This window comes from Panthera leo, chromosome A2 (genome assembly GCF_018350215.1).
Source record: "Panthera leo isolate Ple1 chromosome A2, P.leo_Ple1_pat1.1, whole genome shotgun sequence".
Classification (NCBI taxonomy): domain Eukaryota; kingdom Metazoa; phylum Chordata; class Mammalia; order Carnivora; family Felidae; genus Panthera; species Panthera leo.
The window spans coordinates 144,837,497-144,857,753 of NC_056680.1; the positions used below are offsets into that span (position 1 = coordinate 144,837,497).

At 37.6% G+C, this 20,257-nt stretch overlaps 1 protein-coding gene across 5 annotated transcripts in view; it reads left to right on the forward strand.

The window, feature by feature from the left end:
• Window positions 1-20,257, forward strand: part of KLHDC10 (kelch domain containing 10) — a 70,015-nt gene that overhangs the window by 34,009 nt on the left and 15,749 nt on the right. For all 5 annotated transcript variants that reach the window (XM_042924528.1, XM_042924503.1, XM_042924518.1 and 2 more), the window contains exons 3-9: window positions 10,858-11,079; window positions 13,050-13,204; window positions 14,380-14,528; window positions 16,157-16,241; window positions 17,331-17,397; window positions 17,928-17,975; window positions 20,029-20,168. In XM_042924528.1, the coding sequence (XP_042780462.1) occupies window positions 10,858-11,079; window positions 13,050-13,204; window positions 14,380-14,528; window positions 16,157-16,241; window positions 17,331-17,397; window positions 17,928-17,975; window positions 20,029-20,168 (866 nt within the window). The remainder of the gene's footprint in view (window positions 1-10,857; window positions 11,080-13,049; window positions 13,205-14,379; window positions 14,529-16,156; window positions 16,242-17,330; window positions 17,398-17,927; window positions 17,976-20,028; window positions 20,169-20,257) is intronic.

The following is a 20,257-nucleotide window of genomic DNA, read 5'->3' on the forward strand; positions in this document are numbered from 1 at the left end:
GGTGATCCAGGCCCATCAGACATTTGCAGGAGACTAACCTTGAAAGAGGATGACTAAGATGAACAAATAGCTGACGTGGGAAAAACAGAGATAATGAGGAAGCGGAATGGAACTTTAGGAAGTTCTGATCATAGGAGGTTTCCTCAGAATCAAGAGTGAATTGGGCCCATAAATTAAAAACCAACTGCCGTGAGAAAAAGGAATGATTAAAGAATTAGTTCTGTGTTGAAGTCTTTTAAAAAAATGTTTATATTTATTTATTTTGAGAGAGAGAGAGAGAGAGCAAGCACATGCAAGCATGGGGCAGAAAGAGGGAGAAAGAAAATCCCAAGCAGGCTGTACTCTCTGTCAGCACAGAGCCTGACATGAGGCTCGATCTCACGAACCATGAGATCATGACCTGAGCTGAAATCAAGAGTTGGCCACTTACCTGACTGAGCCACTCAGGCACCTCTGTGTTGAAGTCTCGATTGCTGAAATAAAAATGCAGTTGGAGTGGTCAATAATAGTCTTAAGACCAATTTTTACAAAAATAAAAGAGGAAATGTGGAGACCATAAGGCAAGAAGACCGAAAGAGAAAATACATGAGAGAAACTCATACTGTCGGGACAAATCTAAGTGGTCAATATTCATTTTGTAGAGTTACAGAAGAAAAGAGCAGACAATGGAAGGGAGAAAATAAAGAAATGGAGAATATTTCCCTAAAATGAAGAGGCTATGAAGGGGCCACCAAGGAACAAGCAGGAAGAACACAAACGAAAGCTTCTATCTGTACATGGGTGGACTCCTTATGATTCCAGAGACAGAAAATAGTTTACATGGAAAGACTGGTGTTGCATTTCTCACCTGCAACATGATTTGCTTGAAGAGAAGTAGCTTCAGTGTTCTAAGAGAAAATTATTTTGAACAGAAACTCTGCACCCAGCCTCACTAATGTTTATGTGGGGGTCAAAATAAATGAGAATTCTGAAAGTTTACCATACACACCCTTTTTGGAAAATTACTTTGAAGAGATACTCCCAGTAAAATGAAAACAAATCCAAGAAAGAGGGAGATTTGGATATAGAAAGCAACAGTGTGCAAAGAAACCAGTAAAACTTAAAGTTGTGTCCAGATAAAGGGGCTATGAAGCCTAGTTTGATTTTTAAGAAAAGATTTATAAAAATGTAGAAGTATAATATAAATGCGTGTATGTGTATGTATGTGTGTGTATATATGTTACATATACAACATTCTGTAACTAAAAACAGGATAATATAATATGTGTATGTGTGCATGTTTATGTGTGTGTGTGTGGATAGATAGATAGATATACCTGTAAATAACATTCTGTGGCATTTCAGGTGATTTAAACAAATTGGGGGTAAGGAGAAAGTGAAACTGCTTAAGATCATCTGATTTTTTGTTTTAGAATTTACAGGTGTAATATGGGTTTATTAAAACTCAAATAATACGGAAGTACATAGGAGGGTGAAAAGTGAACGTCCTTATCTCAAGCATATATAACAAACTTAACAGATTAGTAAGAAGAAAATAGACATCTCAATAGAAGAATGTATTAAAAGCTTGAGCAGGCATTTCCCAAAGAAAAATCCAGTTGGTCAATAAATAAAAAAAGGTAATGAGACAAATGCATATTTTTTCAATGTTTAGTTTTGAGAAAGAGAGTGTAAGCGGGGAGGGGCATAGAGAGAGGGAGACTCAGAATCCAAAGCAGGCTCCAGGCTCAGAGCTGTCAGCACAGAGTCTGACGCGGGGCTCGAACTTATAGACTGCGAGATCATGACCTGAGCCGAGGTCAGATGCTTGATCCACTGAGCCACCTAGGCACCGCAGACACAAATGCATATTAAAACCATGATGAAAAGAGGTCTACAAACCTTTAGGAATTGCTAAATTAAAAAGACTGACAATACCAACTATTTTGTAAACAGTTAGGCCTTATCTAGTAAAGGTAAAGATTTACACTGTGACTCAGAAATTACATTTCTAGATTTATAGCCTACAAACTGACCCCTGTGCACCTGAAAACTTGTACAAAAATGTTTATAGCAGCATTAAGAACCACTAATTTGAAACAACCCAAATCACCATTCACACAACATAGAGTGGATAAATCATGGTATATATTCACACAAAGTAATACTATTTGGCAATGGAGATGAACAGACTAATTCACCCCAACAACATGCATGAATCTCAGAAACTTAGTTATGAAAGAAAGAGCCCAGAAAGAATACATACTATATATCATTCTATTAAAATACAATTCAGGGGCACCTGGGTGGCTCAGTCGGTTAGGCGTCCAACCTCGGCTCAGGTCATGATCTCACGGTCTGTGGGTTTGAGCCCCACATCAGGCTCTGTGCTGACAGCTCGGAGCCTGGAGCCTGCTTCGCATTCTGTGTCTCCCTCTCTCTCTGCCCCTCCCCTCCTTACTCTCTGTCTCAAAAATAACATTAAAAAAAATTTTTTTTTAAATACAATTCAAATTTAGGCCAAAATAAACAATACTGTTTAGGAATGCAAACTTAGGTATGATAAAGCCTTTAAAAGAAAGCAAGTTTAATAGTTGCCATAAAAATCGGGAAATATATTTCCTCTAGAAGTGAAGGAGGTGGGATGGATGGAGTTGTGACCAAAAGAAGCAGGTAAGGGGTGTCTCAGCGCTGCCAGTATTCAGTAGTTTGACCTGGGTGATGATTACATATTGCCTTTTTGATAATTTGTTAAGCTACACATTTATAGTTTTATGTGTTCTGTACATGTGTTATATTTCACAGTGAAAGAGATTAAATTAAAAAAGCAAAGGTCCTACTTTATATCTTTATTCTCCACTTTATTCCCCTCTGCAGAAGTAAACGCTGTTAATAGCCAGCTTCCTTTCCATATGTGGTTTATTCTTAATATTGTTAGAAAAACCAAAGTTTGTGGGTTTTAAAAATTATTAGAGGTTATAGGATGAAGATCTGCCTAGGAAAAAAGGAAAGGAAAATAAGAAAGCTTAACTATTTCAATAAAATCAGAAAAGTGGGAAAACAAGCTTTTCTTGATATCAAAAAAAGCATTTTATAAACTTTGATTCTCAGTGTGTTCATTTTGTTAAATGTTAAATGCACCAAGCTGTACCCTCCTATGCAATTTTCTCTATGTTACATTTCAGTAAAAATTTTATTTAAAAAAATCATACCCATTCCTGGCAGGGAACATTTGCAGGCATCCAAGAAAAAAGGAAAATTTATTTTATTGATAGGCTATCTATAAGAACCCAGTTAATTGTAGGGGCACCTTGGGTGGCCCACTCAGTCAGTTAAGCATCAGACTTCGTTCAGCTCAGGTCATCATCTTGCAGTTTGCAAGTTCGAGCCCCACATCAGGCTCTCTGCTGCCAGTGCAGAGCCTACTTTGGATCCTCTGTCTCCCTCTCTCTCTGCTCCTCCCCCACTCATGCTCTCTCAAAAAAATTGTTAAAAAAGAAACCAGCCGCAAATATATATAATGGTGAAACATTACCAATATCTTCATTAAAGTAAAAATAATGGACACCAATTTGACAATAAACTTCATATACTGAAAAAAAAAAGTAAAAATAAGACAAAAATGCTTACTATCATCTCCACTCTTCAACCTTATTCTGGAGGTTTCAGCCAATAAAATAGAAGACAAGGAAAAAAATAAAAGGTACATATATTGGAAAGAAAGCAGAAAGTTGTCATTAATAACATATATATCATTGTCTACTGTAAAATTCAAGATAATTAATGATAACTAATACTAGAGTTCAGACAGTTGGCTGGATAAAATTTAAACTTGCAAAGATAAATTACTTTCCTATATAGTAACAGCAACAAATTAGAAAATAAAAGAGATATCTAGTCACAATTATATGGAAATTTGTAAAGTACTTAGAAATAAAAACAATGAAACTACTGATGACTATCAAAAAAGATGAGGATAAAAGGCTAGAGATTATGTTCCTTCATGACATAATTTCAGATTCAACAGAGATGCTACAAGAATGGTAAAAAATTCTATCCCTTTTGCCCAGATTCTCCAAATGTTAATATTTGATCACATTTGCTTTATCCTATTCCCTCTCTTCTCTCTCTCTCCTCTCCTCGCCCATCCCCCCCCCCTTTCTATATGTATAACACATGTATACATATACATGCATATTGTTTGTTTGAACCGTTTTTGAGGGTAAGCTACAGACATCATGCCCCTTTGCCCCTAAATACTTGTGTCTTTTCCTAAAAAACAAGTAGTCTCTTTGCAGACTCGTACACAAAATAGGAAACTATAAGTAATGGATAAAATTAACACTAGTATCTAATTTACAGACCTTATTTTCAGATTTTGCCAATTATTCCGATGATATCCTTTTTAGTAAAAGAAAATCCCAGATCACGTGTTGCGTTCAGTTCTCATCTTCAGCCTTGATGTTGATATTTTTGAACAGTAAACACTAGTTATATTGTGCAGTGTCCCTTACATTCAGCTTAATGCATTTTTGGTAGGAATACTCTGAAGTCATGCTGTGCTCGTCTCATTGCACATGGTGTTGATTTGTCCCATTATGACCCCGTTAACTTTGATCATCTGTATAAGATGGTGTCTTATACCAAAGAACTTCTTATAGGTTTTTAACAAACTGATTTCAAAATTCATTACATGAGTAATGGAGAAGAACAGCCAAGAGGTTTATGAAAAAGTAACACAAAAGGGAATTTCCTACTAGATGTCGATTGATACTTCAAAGCTAACATAATTAAGACAGTGTGATAATGGTATAGGAATAGACAGTGGAATTGAACAGATCCCAGAAGCCCATGGCCACTGATCCCTAGAACAGTGTGACTGCTGTCTCAAGTATGCTGTGCTCAGCACTTGAAACTAACTCATGATAACACCAGAACCTGTCAAAGCGAATTTATTTTATTGCTGCCATCTTAGACGCTAAAGATTACTCTGCCCTGAGAAGCCAAATATTTACATACACATCTCGTATAGGGCATAGAGTCTCTTTGGTAGGAAATGCTTACACAACTAAGTGATATTGCATGCTGATATGAATGGGTTGCTTTTGCCTGAGCAGCTTGGACTCTGGGAGTAGTAAAAAGGTCTGGTTGCTGGTCAGGGGCGGGAGCTAGCTGGCTCAGTCTTCCTTGGATTTCCTGTCAGGTTTCCAGGTGTACAACAGAAGACCTGTCTTCTCCGGCAGAGGTAATGGAAAGCTTCACATTTGGAAAAAAGTGACCAGTTAAACAATTTATCCTTTAGCTATTTGATATTTATAACCAGCTAATACTTTTAGCGGTAAAAGTTCTTATTTTTTTAATGGCCTCCCCACACATATTTGATAGAACATTTAGAGGTGGCTACATCTTGTAAGTAATAGACTTATTAAGCAATAAATGTTAATATGCTATTTTATTTGTAAGCTTTTGCCATTAAGATTTTGTGGTTTTGCTTTGTATTGATTGTGTGCATTCTTAAAGAGTAATCGATTTTGTGTCTAAATTTGTGATTAGACCTGGATAATTGGGATTTTCCTGATTCTACTCTAGAACATGTCAATTTCGTGTCTGATAAAGGTGATATTTTGATTCAGTATAGAAGAGGTGGCTTTCCATAAATGGTTTGGGGGCAACAGCCTATCCATTTGAGAGGAACAGTTAGAGCCCTACCTCATATAATACACAAAAATAAGTTCTGGATGTATTCAGGTTCTGAATATAAAAAGCCAAAACTATAAAATTACTAGAAGTAAGTGGGAATTTTTTATAATTTTATAATGATTTAGAAATAAATGAGATACAGAGCAGCCTTGTTTCTTTTTGCAAAGAAACCTTAGAAGAAAAGATTGAAAGATTCAGACGAAAACTTCCATCTGTTAAAAGATACCATAAACAAAATTGAGACAAGTAGCAGGCTGGAAGAAAGAAATATAATAATCTCTATAAACCTGTGAGAAGAAAACTCAGTAGATGGAAAAGTAGGCAAGGGATGTGATCAGGCAGTTCCCCAAAGAAGAAATAAAATGGGCTGATAAACATGTGAACTAGTAAAAATCAGGGAAATACAAATTACCTGACACCAATTTGCACCATTCTGATGGGCACAAATGAAAGAGGTTGAAGACAGCATGAATAGGCACTTCCAGAAATCATTGCTGGAGTGTAAATTGTTCCAGTCTTTTTGGAGAGCAGTATGGCTCTATGACAACATTGCGTCTGTAACAGATCAAAGCATATATTCCTTTGACCCAGAAATACTGGGACATTTGCATCTCAATATACATAACGGAAGCTTTGTTACAATATTGTAATGGTGAAAACAGCAGCAACCTAATCATCTATCCCCTCATGGGGGACAGCTAGCTTCTTCCTTCCTCTAGGCTGGAAACTAAAGCCCATTTCCCTGGTTACCATAAGCTCCTGCTTAGTCTCTGGGGTAAACAGCAAGTTGTTGTGACAGGGTGAGCACACAGAAGAGAAGATGGCTCGGACATCGTAGGTGCACACTGCCTTAGCTGGAGGTTGCCTTCTGGATATTAGAAGTTCACCTCTGCACACAAGTTCACGTTGGAGTTTTTTACATTTTCTAGTGGAAGTTCCTGAATCAGGTAACCTAGTTCTCTGGGTGATTTTAATAGTAGCAGGTCATTTTTAGGAAGGTGGGATTTACACGTGGAGAATTTGGGGGAGGATTCAGAGAACTATTTAACAATCTAAAACCTGATTTTATTTCGGTCAAGTTGATGAGCCTATGCTATATCCCACATAATGAAAATCAATGCTTAGTCTCCATGACATTATCCCTGACAAACTCCCATGATTTATTCAAAATAAAATTTGACTTTCTGATATGTTAGTCACTCTTGGGCTATAAATATGTACAAAGAAATCTCTAGTTACTGACCAAAGAGAAAGAAGAGTAACCTCTTCACTCCCGGCTATCAGACTTCTTGACAGGATGTTTAATATTTATCAAAAATTGATCAGATGCTCTTTACCCAACAGTTTAATTTGCATAGATAATGAAATTACTTACAAAAGCCAGCAATTGAGTTAGACCAGCCCTGTTCAATAGAAATGTTACGTGAACCACAACATTTAAAAATTTCTAGTAGCCACATTAAAAATGTAAAAGGCCATTTGTGCTCTTTTTTTTTTAATTTTTTTTTAATTTTTTTCTTTATGGTGCTTGAAGTAAAACAGCCCATCCTCTGCAAGTCCATCGATGTTGTTCCTTAGGCATTCTCTCTCTGCTCAAATTGTTGAAGGATGGTGGTTTGTTTCATGGTTTTTGTATTTGAGTCTAATGCACGTTCTAACATGATAGAGGCAATGCATTATTGTGTAGCCACAGTTTTCTGGAGAAGTTGATATTTTAGGAATTGTATTTCAGATCTTAAATAAAATTTGTTTCTAAATTTCAAAGCAAAAAAAAAATGTAAAAGGCAGGCAACATTAATTTTAATAATACTTTTATTTAACTCAGGATATAAAAAATTTTTCAACATGTATTCAATACGAAAATTTGTAATTTTACATTCATTTATGGGTATTAAGTCTTTGAAATCCAGTGGGCATTTTACATTTAGAACATATCTCAGTTTGGACCATCCTCATTTCAACATTAATGTTGATTGATTAATTAATTAATTGATTGATTGATTTAATTAATGCTCAACATTAATATATGACTAGTGGCTACTGCATTGGACAGTGTAGGACTAGCCTTTACAAGCTCTAAAGGACAGAAATGGTTATGGTGTCTCCATTCTCTATCACTGTATCCCCAGCATCTTACACAGTACCTGGTACATAGCAAGTATCTGATAATATTTTTGGCTTAATGAACGAGTGGATAAATCTAAAACTGTCTTTTCACTAACTCCTCAACCTTTCATACATTTGAGTTATAGTTGTCACAAAAATAGTTGCCAATAAACTTATAATGGAGTATCTGCTGTACAGCCATTTAGAGAAAATCCTAGAATAGACTGTATGTCCTTTCTGTCCAAAAGCAGTTTTAAAAAATTGTCTGTTGACTGCAGGTAATAAAGTGAGTGACGTTATAGAGATTCTTAGAGTTCCCATCTGCTGACCACGGCAATTCTGTTTTTTCTTTAAATTTGCCTCACTAATTTTTATTTATTTATATATTTTTAAAATATACATATTTTCAATAAATATTTATTTTTAATAAATACTATTTATTTTTGAGACAGAGAGAGAGAACAAGCAGGGGAGGGGCAGAGACAGAAGGGAACAGAGGACCTGAGGCTGGCTCTGTGCCGACAGCTGTGAGCCCAGTGTGGGGCTTGAACTCATGAACTGTGAGATCACGATCTGAGCCGAAGTCGGACTTCGGGCGACTGAGCCACCCAGGTGCCCCTAAATTTGTCTCACTAATTTTTAGAAACATTTATATTTTGAGAAGACCGTTGTGTAACCCAACTCCTGCCCCCCAAATCATATATCTCTTAAGTATAATTATATCAAAGTCCACTGAGAGCTGGACTGTTTTGAGCGTCCCTGTCATTGTTTACTCTGACTTAAAATCAGTGAAACTTCTAGTACCTTAAATATCTCCAGCTGTTTTAGGTGTTGGAGGTAGTACGGAATAATTGTTACACATGACCTTTCCCCTTGAGGAGCTTATAACCTATTTGGAGGAGAAAAACCATTAACAAAATGAGTAGAGAAGAATTAAATTTGTAAGTTTTTGTTTAGTGTTTTCTGTGTGCCTTAGGCTTGGTGCTAGAAAGATGAATACAAGTACATTTCTCTCTCTTCAAATAGCTTGCAGATACGTTGAAGATTCATATCTAAACCAATAAACATTTTAGGGGGACCGGGGTGGCTCAGTCAGTTGTGCCCGACTTCAGGTCATGATTTCACAGTTCATGAGTTCGAGCCCCACGTCAAGCTCTGTGCTGACAGCTTGGAGCCTGGAGCCTGCTTCAGGTTCCGTGTCTCCCTCTCTCTCTGCCCCTCCCCTGCTCGTGTGCGTTCTGTCTCTCTCTCTCTCTCAAAAATAAATAAACATTAAAATAAAACTTTATTAATAAACATTTTAATAGCAGTATGAAAAATCTGTGAGGTACAAGAATAATATCCCCTTATGCAGATGAGGAAGCTGAGACTCAGTGAGGGTCAGTGACTTGCTCAAGGTAGCAGTTAGAAAAAAACCTGGATTCAAATCTAGATATTTGTAGGAGCCTTTGCTGTTTCTTCCACACCACACTTTCTGTATTTCAAGATTCCTAGAACGAGAAATTGAGTTCTTCACTTGAGGTAAATCACGGCTCATGAGTCAATTTTCTAACTGATTCTAGATTGCCTAATATATTCATGTGTTTACATAATCTTATAGAAAGTGCATATCCTATCATTTGAGTTGTAGGGTGCTGAACTGTAAGGGCCCTAGGGTTTTATTGGTGAGAAAGCTGTAAGGGCTGGACTTGGAGGCATTTCCACAAGTAGGCATTGAAGGGTAGGAGGCCAGGCCAAGGTCTAAGGGAAGCACTCGCCTTTCCAAGCAGGGAGACAAACTTAAACAGGCAGGAGTGTGAGAGATCAGGACAAAGTGAGGTCATCAGAGGCCCTAAATCACTAGTTGAACACTCCGTACTTGAACAGGAAGGAACCATCAAAGATTCTCAAGCAGGACTAACAGGTCGGAGTTGAGTGATTCGGTGATTCATGGTTCATTAGTTTTTAGTTTCTCTTAGATCTGTGCAATTTCTTTTCAGTTCTTATTTAAAACTATACCTTAGGAAGTGGGATTTTGATTAAGAATATATATATATAAGGCTTATATTAGGTTGATAAATGTTTTTTTATATGACAGAAGTTTGTTAGGTGCCTAGCATCGTCCTAAATATTAATTAACATTATACTAGTGCCTGTTCCTAATATAAGAAATTAGATAAGTCCTTAAGGTAACAGACAACTATAGTAGCTTCTTATTCTATCCAATATGTTATTTAAGCATCTTTGGTTCTATAGCTATGTAAGGGTTTGTGTAGACTTGTATAAACAATTGTAAGGATAATAGAAACCATATAAAATTTTAGGTTTTTTTTACTCTAAAATAATTGTGAAGTCGTTTTTAGTGAACTAGGTGATATAATTTCAGAAATTACAGAAAGCTTCAGAAAGCTTTCAAATATCAATTGTAGAAATAGCTTTCCTTAGTAAAGCTCTTAATAGGGTGAAAGATGCTCTTTGAGATAAGTATAAGGATATTTTTTGTTGACTGCCATAATGTCTGGAGTGGGATTTAAATTCTAAATTTTGCTATAACTCTTTGAAAGCCAGTTTTCTTTTTAAGTGTGTAATTATATACTGTGGACAAATCATAGGTTTTATGTGTGTGTATTTTTATTTATACATGACTCATTCACATTTGTGATTATATTTATGTAGTTCTCTAATATTTTCAGTTTAATTTAGTTGGCCTGTGTTTTTGTTCTCCTCTAAGGCAATAAGAAAATTTGTCCTGTTAGCTTTTGGATTATTAAACCCCTCCTCCTTCTCTTGCAAATTTCAAGTTGTCAGCCATTTTCTTGAGTTTATAATGCTATTTTTCCTCCCTTGGAAAAAAATTTTTTTACAGTTTCCAAAATCTGAAAGTAGTTGTATGAAATAGAAATGGAGACTAGCTCCTTAAAATTATCTTAAGTAGTATGTGCGAATGTCTAAAATAACCTAAGCAAATAAAAAGTAAATCCACGTTATAAATCTTCCCCATCCCCTCTTAAAGCTAAAATGATTATGACCAAATTTTGTTTGTGTTTTTAATCTGCTTGGCCATCTGTGGAAGACTGTCCTCTTCTTTCCTAGGCCACAGACCTCCACCAGCACGAAGTGGACATCGTTGTGTGGCAGATAATACCAACCTCTATGTGTTTGGAGGTTATAACCCAGATTACGATGAATCTGGAGGGCCAGATAATGAAGACTATCCTCTCTTCAGGGAGCTTTGGAGGTATCATTTTGCTACAGGAGTCTGGCACCAGATGGGCACAGATGGCTACATGCCCCGGGAATTGGCATCTATGTCACGTGAGTGCAAGCCGTCCTGAACTTTTGACTCTTTCATAATTAAGCAATGTCTGTGAGAACAGGTTCAGTGCCGCGTGTTTTTTGTTCATAATTTATAATAATACTGTAATATGATTAAACCCTGTTAATGGGTAGACTTTTCACTATGGTAATACTATAGCATGGTGATTCAGAATCACTTGGCAGTTGGATAGTCCTGAGTTTAAATCTAGCTGTGTACCATTTGCTTGCTTGATGAGTTTTAGCGTCAAGTTCCTTACCTGTAAACTGGGATTAGTAATATCTCAGAGGGTTCACTATAAAGTTTCATATATATGTATGTATGCTAAGCACAATGTAGTAGAAGATCAACAGATGGGGCTTATAATGGCAATGATAGCTTCTGAACAAAGTACTTCACGTGTAGTATCTGTTTACCTAACGACGTCTACGTAATGCACAAACTAGAATTACTGCCATTGTACAAATGAGAAACTGAGTGGAAAGAGCCCAGGTATGTCCATCGACTGATAAATGGGTAAACAAGATGTGGTATACACACACACACACACACACACACACACACACACACACACTGGAATATCACTCAGCCATCAAAAAGAATGAAATCTTGTCATTTGCAATGACGTGGATGGAGCTAGAGTATATTATACTAAATGAAATAAGTCAGAGAAAGACAGATACCATATGATTTCACTCATGTAGAATTTAGGAAGCAAAACAGATGAACATATGGCAAGTGGGGGAAAAGAGGGAAGTAAATCACAAGAGACTCCTAATGATAGAAAACAAACAGGGTTGATGGAGGGAGGTGAGTGGGAGGGTGGACTAGATGGGTGATGGGTACTAAGGAGGGCACTTGTTGAGATGAGCACTGGGTGTTATATGTGAGTGATGAACCACTAAATCCTATTCCAAAACCAGTATTATACTATATGTTAACTAACTAGAATTTAAATCAAAATTTGGAAGGGAAAAAAAAAAGAGAAACTGAGGCTACAGAGATGCCCTAAGGAAATGGCTAAGAGTGCAGGCTCTGGAGTTAGATTGCCTGGAATTGAATCCTAGCTTGGCAAGATTCTTTTTGGGAAACGTTCAACAAGGTTAAACCACTCTCCACTTGTTTCATCAGCTATAAAAATGGAGAAGATAAGATTAGTTCCCACCTCATAGGGCTGTTGTGAGGATTAATTTGGAGATTAAATAACTTTCCTGAGGTCACATGAGAATTGAAACCTAGCTCTAGCTGGCTTCAGAGCCCATGCTGATTCTTATTCTATATTAACTGAATAATTGATTTTAGAAAAGAAATGCCATTGAAATAATACAGTAGCACTATTTTGGGAGCATTTGTCATCAGAGAGAAAGAGTGTGTGTGTGTGTGTGTGTGTGTGTGTGTGTGTGTGTGTGTGTGTGGTGGCGGCAGGAACAGAAGAGATATAGAGAAGAACACCAAAGTTACCAGCAGGATATTGGTGTTTCTTTTTATCTGGTGGAGGATTAAGGTGACAGAAACCATAATTTAAAATGTAGAGATCGTTCATTCCCCTGGCAAAAACAGAATGATCATTTTATCCCTTCATCCAGAGCCCTGCTGGGCCTTTGCTAAGACAAAGATAATACTTCATGTTCCTCTGCTTTGCTGCGTACTTGAACCGCCTTGAGCCGCAGTGGTTCGTGTCATTTAGTATTATTATCCACAGTGTTTCATGAACTCCACAAATACGCATTGAATACGTGTCACACACCTAACAATGAGCTGGCTACATGACACAGTCCATAGAGTGTGAATTAAACCTTTTTCTGCAGTACTTTGTATTAGTTAGATGTCAGTGGTTTGGACTATCTTCTGAGAGCATTAAAGCAGGCTTTTTTTTTTCCCCCCCAGTTTCTCAGCGATTCTGGGTTTATGTGGGAACATACTACAGGTAGCCAGTACGTAAATGGAATTTGTGCTTCTCCTTCCCCAGTTGTGCTGCATGGAAACAACCTGTTGGTATTCGGAGGTACAGGCATCCCATTTGGCGAGAGCAACGGCAATGATGTCCACGTGTGTAACGTGAAGTATAAGAGATGGGCTTTACTTAGCTGTCGTGGGAAGAAACCCAGTCGTATATATGGACAGGTACCAATCTGTGGCCAGTCACGGTGGATGTATTTCTGCAGATTTTTCTAGTTTGGGGGACAATGTCAGAATAATTATTTCCATGTTTTTAACAGAGAATAAATTCACTGGGGTTAATACTTGATTTTTCAGTTGTGATACAAAGCTGTAATTTATAAATCTGGTTGCTCGCCTTCTCCCTTCCTTTTTTTCCCTCACTCTTTGTTTCTAGTCCAATTGGGCATCGTGATCTAGATCTATACGGAAGTATTTTTCAGTGTCAGGACCCACCACATCCCCACCTCCACCTCCAGTGAGAGATTGGGCTCTACGTATGGTCTGCACGCTGCCACCTTTAGAACAATGCGATTCTGTGGAGAGCTTTCTAACCTAAGTTAGTAGAGGAGGTGATCTCCGCACTTTGGTACAAGACTTTTATAAGACTAATCTGAGCTAAAACACAGATTATGTGGAGATGAGTTTCTAGTTACATTGCCGTGCTTCAAATCCTAGGTTTGAAAAGTTATATCCAAAAAGATAGGGTGCGACCTACCAGCATCAGAGACCCTTTGAAAGTAATGGACTAAGCTTAAAACAGCTAAGCTTTGGCTTCTTGTTTAGCTGGCCAGCTTTCGTACTGGTAAATACCTTCCTTCTGAGCTATGTGTAGAGGCACACCCTAGATAACTCTGTCCCACCACAGGAGGCATTTAAACTCTGATAACATGATCGTAACAAAAGCTGAGCTTATGCTAAAGAAGAATCTGGTGGAAAATGTGAAGTTTTATGACTGCTAACTCTAGACATTTTACTTAAGGAGCTCTGGTGGCTTATTTTCATATCTGCTTCTTCTTCTTAGAGCAGTTTTCTTCATACTGCTTAGAAAGAGAAGCAGCTTTGCATGGAAATGCTAATGCCCCCGATGTATACATTCTTGGGTTGGCTAAGACCCGTAAGGAACATCCAGTCCTCTTGCCTATCTAGGTAGGACTGCTTTCCAGTTGAGCAAAGCTCTACCTTTCTAAAAGTAATCTCTGGGTTCTCTAAAATCTTTAATCCTTTAAACGTCTGATATTCTAGAAGGTTAAAAAGTACAAAAGAATTTCATAAAGTCTGATTTTGGGGTATTTAGTAAGTTTACATTCTTTAACAAAGTGTTCATGAGTCAGTGGTGTTCACATTTCCTTGTTTTCCAGGCCATGGCGATCATCAATGGCTCCCTTTATGTTTTTGGAGGGACAACTGGCTATATTTATAGCACAGATCTGCACAAATTAGATCTCAATACCAGAGAGTGGACACAACTGAAACCAAACAACCTATCCTGTGATCTGCCAGAAGAGAGGTAAGGTTCTAGGATTAAAGCATATTTATTCTTTCTTGCTAAGATTTGACTTTATTCAGAATATTGGTAATATATGGTTTAAAGAAAATTCTTAAAGCCTAGTTAAAATAGCTAACTGGCTGGTAGATCCCAGTTCAGCATTAAAGAAAGGTCTTCTGGTTAAGGAGTGCTATTTCTCCATTAACTATAGATTTTTTCCTCATGTTATTTTCTTTTATACCTCAGTTTTTCTGCATTAAGAAGATAGTAACACTTTGAAGAAGAAACCAATGGTAGCAATTGTAATTAAATACCATATTACAGACAAAACAATTACTTTCTAGTTACTTTTTTTGATTTCCCTTCTTAACTTGCATATTAGGGTTCTTTGGCTCATTTGCTCGCAGCTGTATACCCAGAAGAAGGCGCAGTGCCCGTGGCATCAGTTCCCATAGTAATACTCAATGAATATTGATCGGATGGATGGGTGGAAAGGAGGAGGGAGGCCACTGATTTTAAGTGCCCTGTTAAGCACGCAAACATCACATGGTGCTCCTAGTTGCCTTCTAGGAACAGGTGTAGGCCTTTCACTTTTCTTTCCTGATAGGAGTTGCCTCTTAGCAGTAAGCTCTATGAAAAACTTAATTTCTTCCCCTCCTGTTTAAAAGTAAAGACAGTGGGGGCACGTGGCTGGCTCAGAAGAGCACACAAGTCTTGGTCTTAGGGCTGTGCGTACAAGCCCCATGTTGGGTGTAGTGATTACTTACATGAATAAACTTAAAAAAATACATATTAAATGCAAAGACAGTAAACATTTTTTTATTCACTCTGTTCAGATGAATGCAGTTAACTCTGTTTCCTTTAAACAAAATAGCATAGAGGTGCTAAGGAAGACTTTATTGCAGTATGTCAGTGGGCTGATGATTGTAGAACTACCGTGTGAGGACTTGGGAGGTGGACCGCTACTGGAATAATTTTGATGTAATTTATTTTATCAGCACCGGGGCCTTCAGGGAAAGGAGGAAATAGATTAAGTTTTCAAAGCATTTTCACATGGTTGCCTTCTTGAATCATTTTATGGACATATTATAAATTGTTTCAGCTTCTAGCTAGACTGCTTGGATGAAAGTTCTGGTAGGTGTTTCACATCATATTCACAGTTCTGAGTAGCGTAATTTTTCTGATATCTTTGTATCTATTAAATAAGTATCTTCATTTAAAAGCGCATAGTCTAGGGTTTCTAATGAAATGTAGACAGATCACTTTTTAGAAAATCTGGAAAATACAGATAAGCAAAATGAAGAAAATAAAAAAGCAAAACCTAAATCTAGGGATAACCAGGGTTAACATTTTGGATGTATCTCTGTAGTCCTTTTCTGTGCGTATTTGTGTAACTATAAATTTTTAATGAGATTATAGCCTATCTGCTCTTACATGAGAGCATTTTTTTTTTAGTTAATGACACGAAAAGAAGTTTCCAATATATTAACCATCGTCTACACCTACTTTCTTATTGGAGCATACTAATCCATTGTATATATATTCTATAATTTACTGTGAATAATTATCCAATAAAAATATCCTGTAGCTAAATCTTAGGTAGATAATTTTTCACTTTATTATAAATGGATTTTATTGTGTATTTTCAGATACAGACATGAAATTGCACATGATGGGCAGAGGATTTACATCTTGGGAGGTGGCACTTCCTGGACAGCTTATTCCTTAAACAAGGTATATTTAAAAATAATAATAATGAGAGACAGAGAGAGAAGGATAGGAAGAGGCATGTTTCATACCAAGCAAGATAATTCTGTTACTGTAGATATTTAGATTTCTGGACAGGTTCTTCATTAACACCTGTTGTGTGTTACCTGCTCGTCGTTAACAGAAGGCCGAACTATGCCTCTGTTACACTTTCCAGTCGACAGTTGTAGTGATCACACACTAAAAACACATGAAAATGAATCCTGGCACAAACTGGATGAGGAAAGAGACCAAAAGGAGGACACAGTAGCTTAAATGGAGAAACCGATGAGAACTGGAGCCACGTTGCTCAGAATGTCCCACAGAATGTCTCTCATCATCAGTGAGATGTCTAAAAAGAACAGTATTTTTAGGGCTCTGCATCACTCACTTTAGAAAGCTGTACTCTGAAGGTTTTTATTCATCCATTCCTATGGCATTTCTAAATGCACATCTCCCAGGGAAGATCTAGATTAGGCTACAGAGCTCCTGCTCTGCTTTGGAACCTTATTGATCTTTTTCAAGTTTTGTCAAAACTGCATTCTCATATTTTCTTATGAACAGTTGCTTTTTTCTGGTATAAAAAAATGATACACACGTTCGTTGTGAAAAATGTGGTAGTTGTAGAATTCCAACTTTTTTACTTCGTTTTTTTTCTGTGATTTTAAAAAATTGGAGTCCTATATCTGCTAGTTTTCAACTGCTTCATTTAATGTTTTTTGCCTTAATATTAGGGAAAATCAGAGAAAAGCAAAAGAAACGAAGACTTTTCAACCAAGAATACATGTTTATTACAGGTTGTTGTTAAAAATTCAGTTTTCAGGGGTGCCTGGGTGGCTCAGTCGGTTAAGTGTCTGACTCTTCATTTCAGCTCAGGTCATGATCCCAGGATCGAGCCCCACATCAGGCTCTGTGCTTAGCACAGAGCCTTCTTAAGATTCTCGCTCTCTCCCTTTGCCCCTCTCCTCCGCTTACACACTCTTTCTCTAAAAAAATAAAAAATAAATTTAAAAAATTTCAGTTTTCAGGCTAGCTAAAGTTATTTATGTGTGTGTATCTTCTCTTTTTCTCCCCAAGATCCATGCATACAACCTTGAAACGAATGCATGGGAGGAAATTGCCACAAAACCCCACGAAAAAATAGGTAAATTTAAATTATTGATTCATTCTTCTTTAATAACTATGCTTTATATTTTTACTTATTTTAGAAGAGAAAAAGTGCTTTTATTGAGTTATATGACAAGTATAATATCTGTTGTACTGGTATTATAACTTATTTTATTCCTTAGCCCAATTATGCTTCCTCCGCAACTGTGCAGAGACTTTTAATGGGGATTGTTGAGTTCTGTGGAAATAGGGAAATGTGGATGGGTTAGGAAGCAGGCACTTTGAATCAAGGTCCGCTTGTTTTTTGTGGGCATAAGGGCTTGGGAAGGCCATTAGTAACCCCGTTTTGTTCCCCTGGCACCTGAGCATTGTAGTTATGATGGGACTCCGATGGCTTTAATTTAATGTGAAAAAAGGAAGGGTTGGAAGGACTAATCAATGATTGCTTAATGCAACAAAGGGGTTGTTTTAAGTAAGTGACTCATAGGATGTCTTTCACCGTGGCACATCACCGTTATTCTATTCTTTCTGTGGATAATGGGTTATTTGTGTTCATGTGTTTGGCAGGTTTTCCTGCAGCCCGAAGATGTCACAGTTGCGTTCAAATAAAAAATGGTAAGTGTTCTAAAGAACATTCTAGTTTCATTTTTGTAATCGTATATGCCAAGAACGTCTTCTTTTTTTTATGTTTATTTATTTATTTTGAGAGGGTGAGTGAGAGTGCGTGAGTGGGGGAGGGGCAGAGAGAAATGATGAGAGACAGAGAAGAATCCCAAGCAAGCTCCATGCTGTCAGCACAGAGCCCGATGTGGGGCTCAATCTCCTGAACCGTGAGATCGTGACCCCAGCCAGAATCAATGTGCTCAACTGACTGAGCCACCCAGGTGCTCTGAGAATGTCTTATTTCTTAATAATAGCTCCTTAAAGGGGGCATAACTTTGAGAAGAGTCTACTTCTTATAGTTTAAACTTAAAGGGAAACCCATAAAATTATGGTTCTCTCAGCAGTTTTCATCCAGTAACCTAGTGGGGTGTTTGGGTTCCCTCAGTTACCAGAGAACTCAAAAATTGGTGATAAGTAAGCTTCTATTACACCACCTGACCTTTCAGCACCTCCCCCCAACCAGTGTCTGTGGCTGTGGTGGGTAATACTAACAATCTTGACATACAAAATGGACACCTTGGTGGGCAAAGTATTAAAATTACAATGAGTCCTTCAGAGTGGTATTTTCTAAAGTTTATTCTGTGTTCTGTCAGATGCCAAATAGGACTCTTGGCTCATTCTTTGGCCGTATTACAACAGAGGCATTGTGTGGCTTCAGAAAGCAGCTGAGGCTACTTCATCCGAGTGTGATAAATGACTCCTCTTTGGACAACCCTCCTGTCTTTTAATTTACAACTTACTTTATCGTTTGGTATACCCCCTTCCATTTTCCCTGGGAGGAAGGTGTGTGTAAATGAATTTGATAGCCTGTATCCTTTCGGCAGTTTTGTTTGGATTTCACTGGGATCATGCTGCCATCTCTAATACAGAGGTACATTTTATTATGCTCCTGCTTTCTCGGTAGGATTTATAGATAGTGGCATCGTTCGGCTTTGCCTCTGGAAGAAGCAAAGCTGTACCTTGCTTTGGAGCTGAACTTTTCTTGAATCTTAGGCCAAAAAGTTTCCGGTGTATTTTGTAGTTTAATTAAGTATTGGCTTAAACCTGATCTAGACCTGAATTAAGACATCTATTCATTTGATTCGTTGAGGCCAGGCAGTATACTAGTGGAGTTCAGCCTTAGTTTGGGGCATTTAGTATGAATGTTTATGTAGACTTTGTTACAAGTCGTCCAGTTATAACTGCCTAATTTTACAAAAACAAAGCAATGACGACGGTAAAAAAAAAAAAAAAAAAAAAAAGAAAGACCTTTGATTTTGGAGAAGGTTTAAAGAACTTAAAAAACTGTTTAGATCCAATGGGGCTTCAAACTATCCTCTTTTGGCTAAAGAAAATTTGTAAGAACTACTTTTTCTGCCCCAAACTGAACATTGCAGCGAATGTTTCTCCTCAGGTTAAATGTCTACATAGAAGACATCTGTCTCTATGGGCAGATAGGTGTCCATCCTTTCCAGAGCATTATTTAAAAGAAGAATTTGTAAACTGGTGACCTGCAGTTATGTTTTGTCTGGCTCACATGTGTATGCAATTTTTTTGGATTAGAATCGAAGTGTTTCACTTAAAAAAAAAATCCAGATTTCCAGCTTCTCTTATAAAAACAGATCTGGCAGTTGCTGACCTTAAGCTCTACATGGTGTCAGTCAGCTGGTGCAGGGCATGTGCACTCTTCTTATTTGTTTCCCTGGATCTCCTGTTTGTGTATTTTCCCTGGACCTTCTCATTCATTCACTTCCTGTGCCTACAGGTATTTGAATTTGAGGACCCAGACACGAGGCCTGCATAGAGGCTTGCTGCATCCTTAGCCTTAGCAAAGATCCCAGCATAGTATCCATACTTTAGCAAGGGACAAGACAGCAGCAGGGGAGGACCACCCGGCTAGAGCCGTCTGTAGTAGGGGGGAATCCACTGAACTTGTCCCCTGTCAGCCTGCCAGGTGATCTACAAAACACGCTGTGGCCGTGACTCTTTTCTTTGGTGTGATCATGGGTCTCTCTCTTCTTGATAGACGTGTTTATTTGTGGGGGCTATAATGGAGAAGTGATCCTGGGAGACATCTGGAAGCTGAATCTGCAGACTTTTCAATGGGTGAAGCTCCCAGCTACCATGCCAGAGCCAGTTTATTTTCACTGTGCAGCTGTTACACCAGTAAGTTCTTGTTTTCATATCTTCCTTACATAGTTGCAGATGATAAGTCTTTACAGTGATATTAGCGAGAAAAAAAGATTCTGATGTTA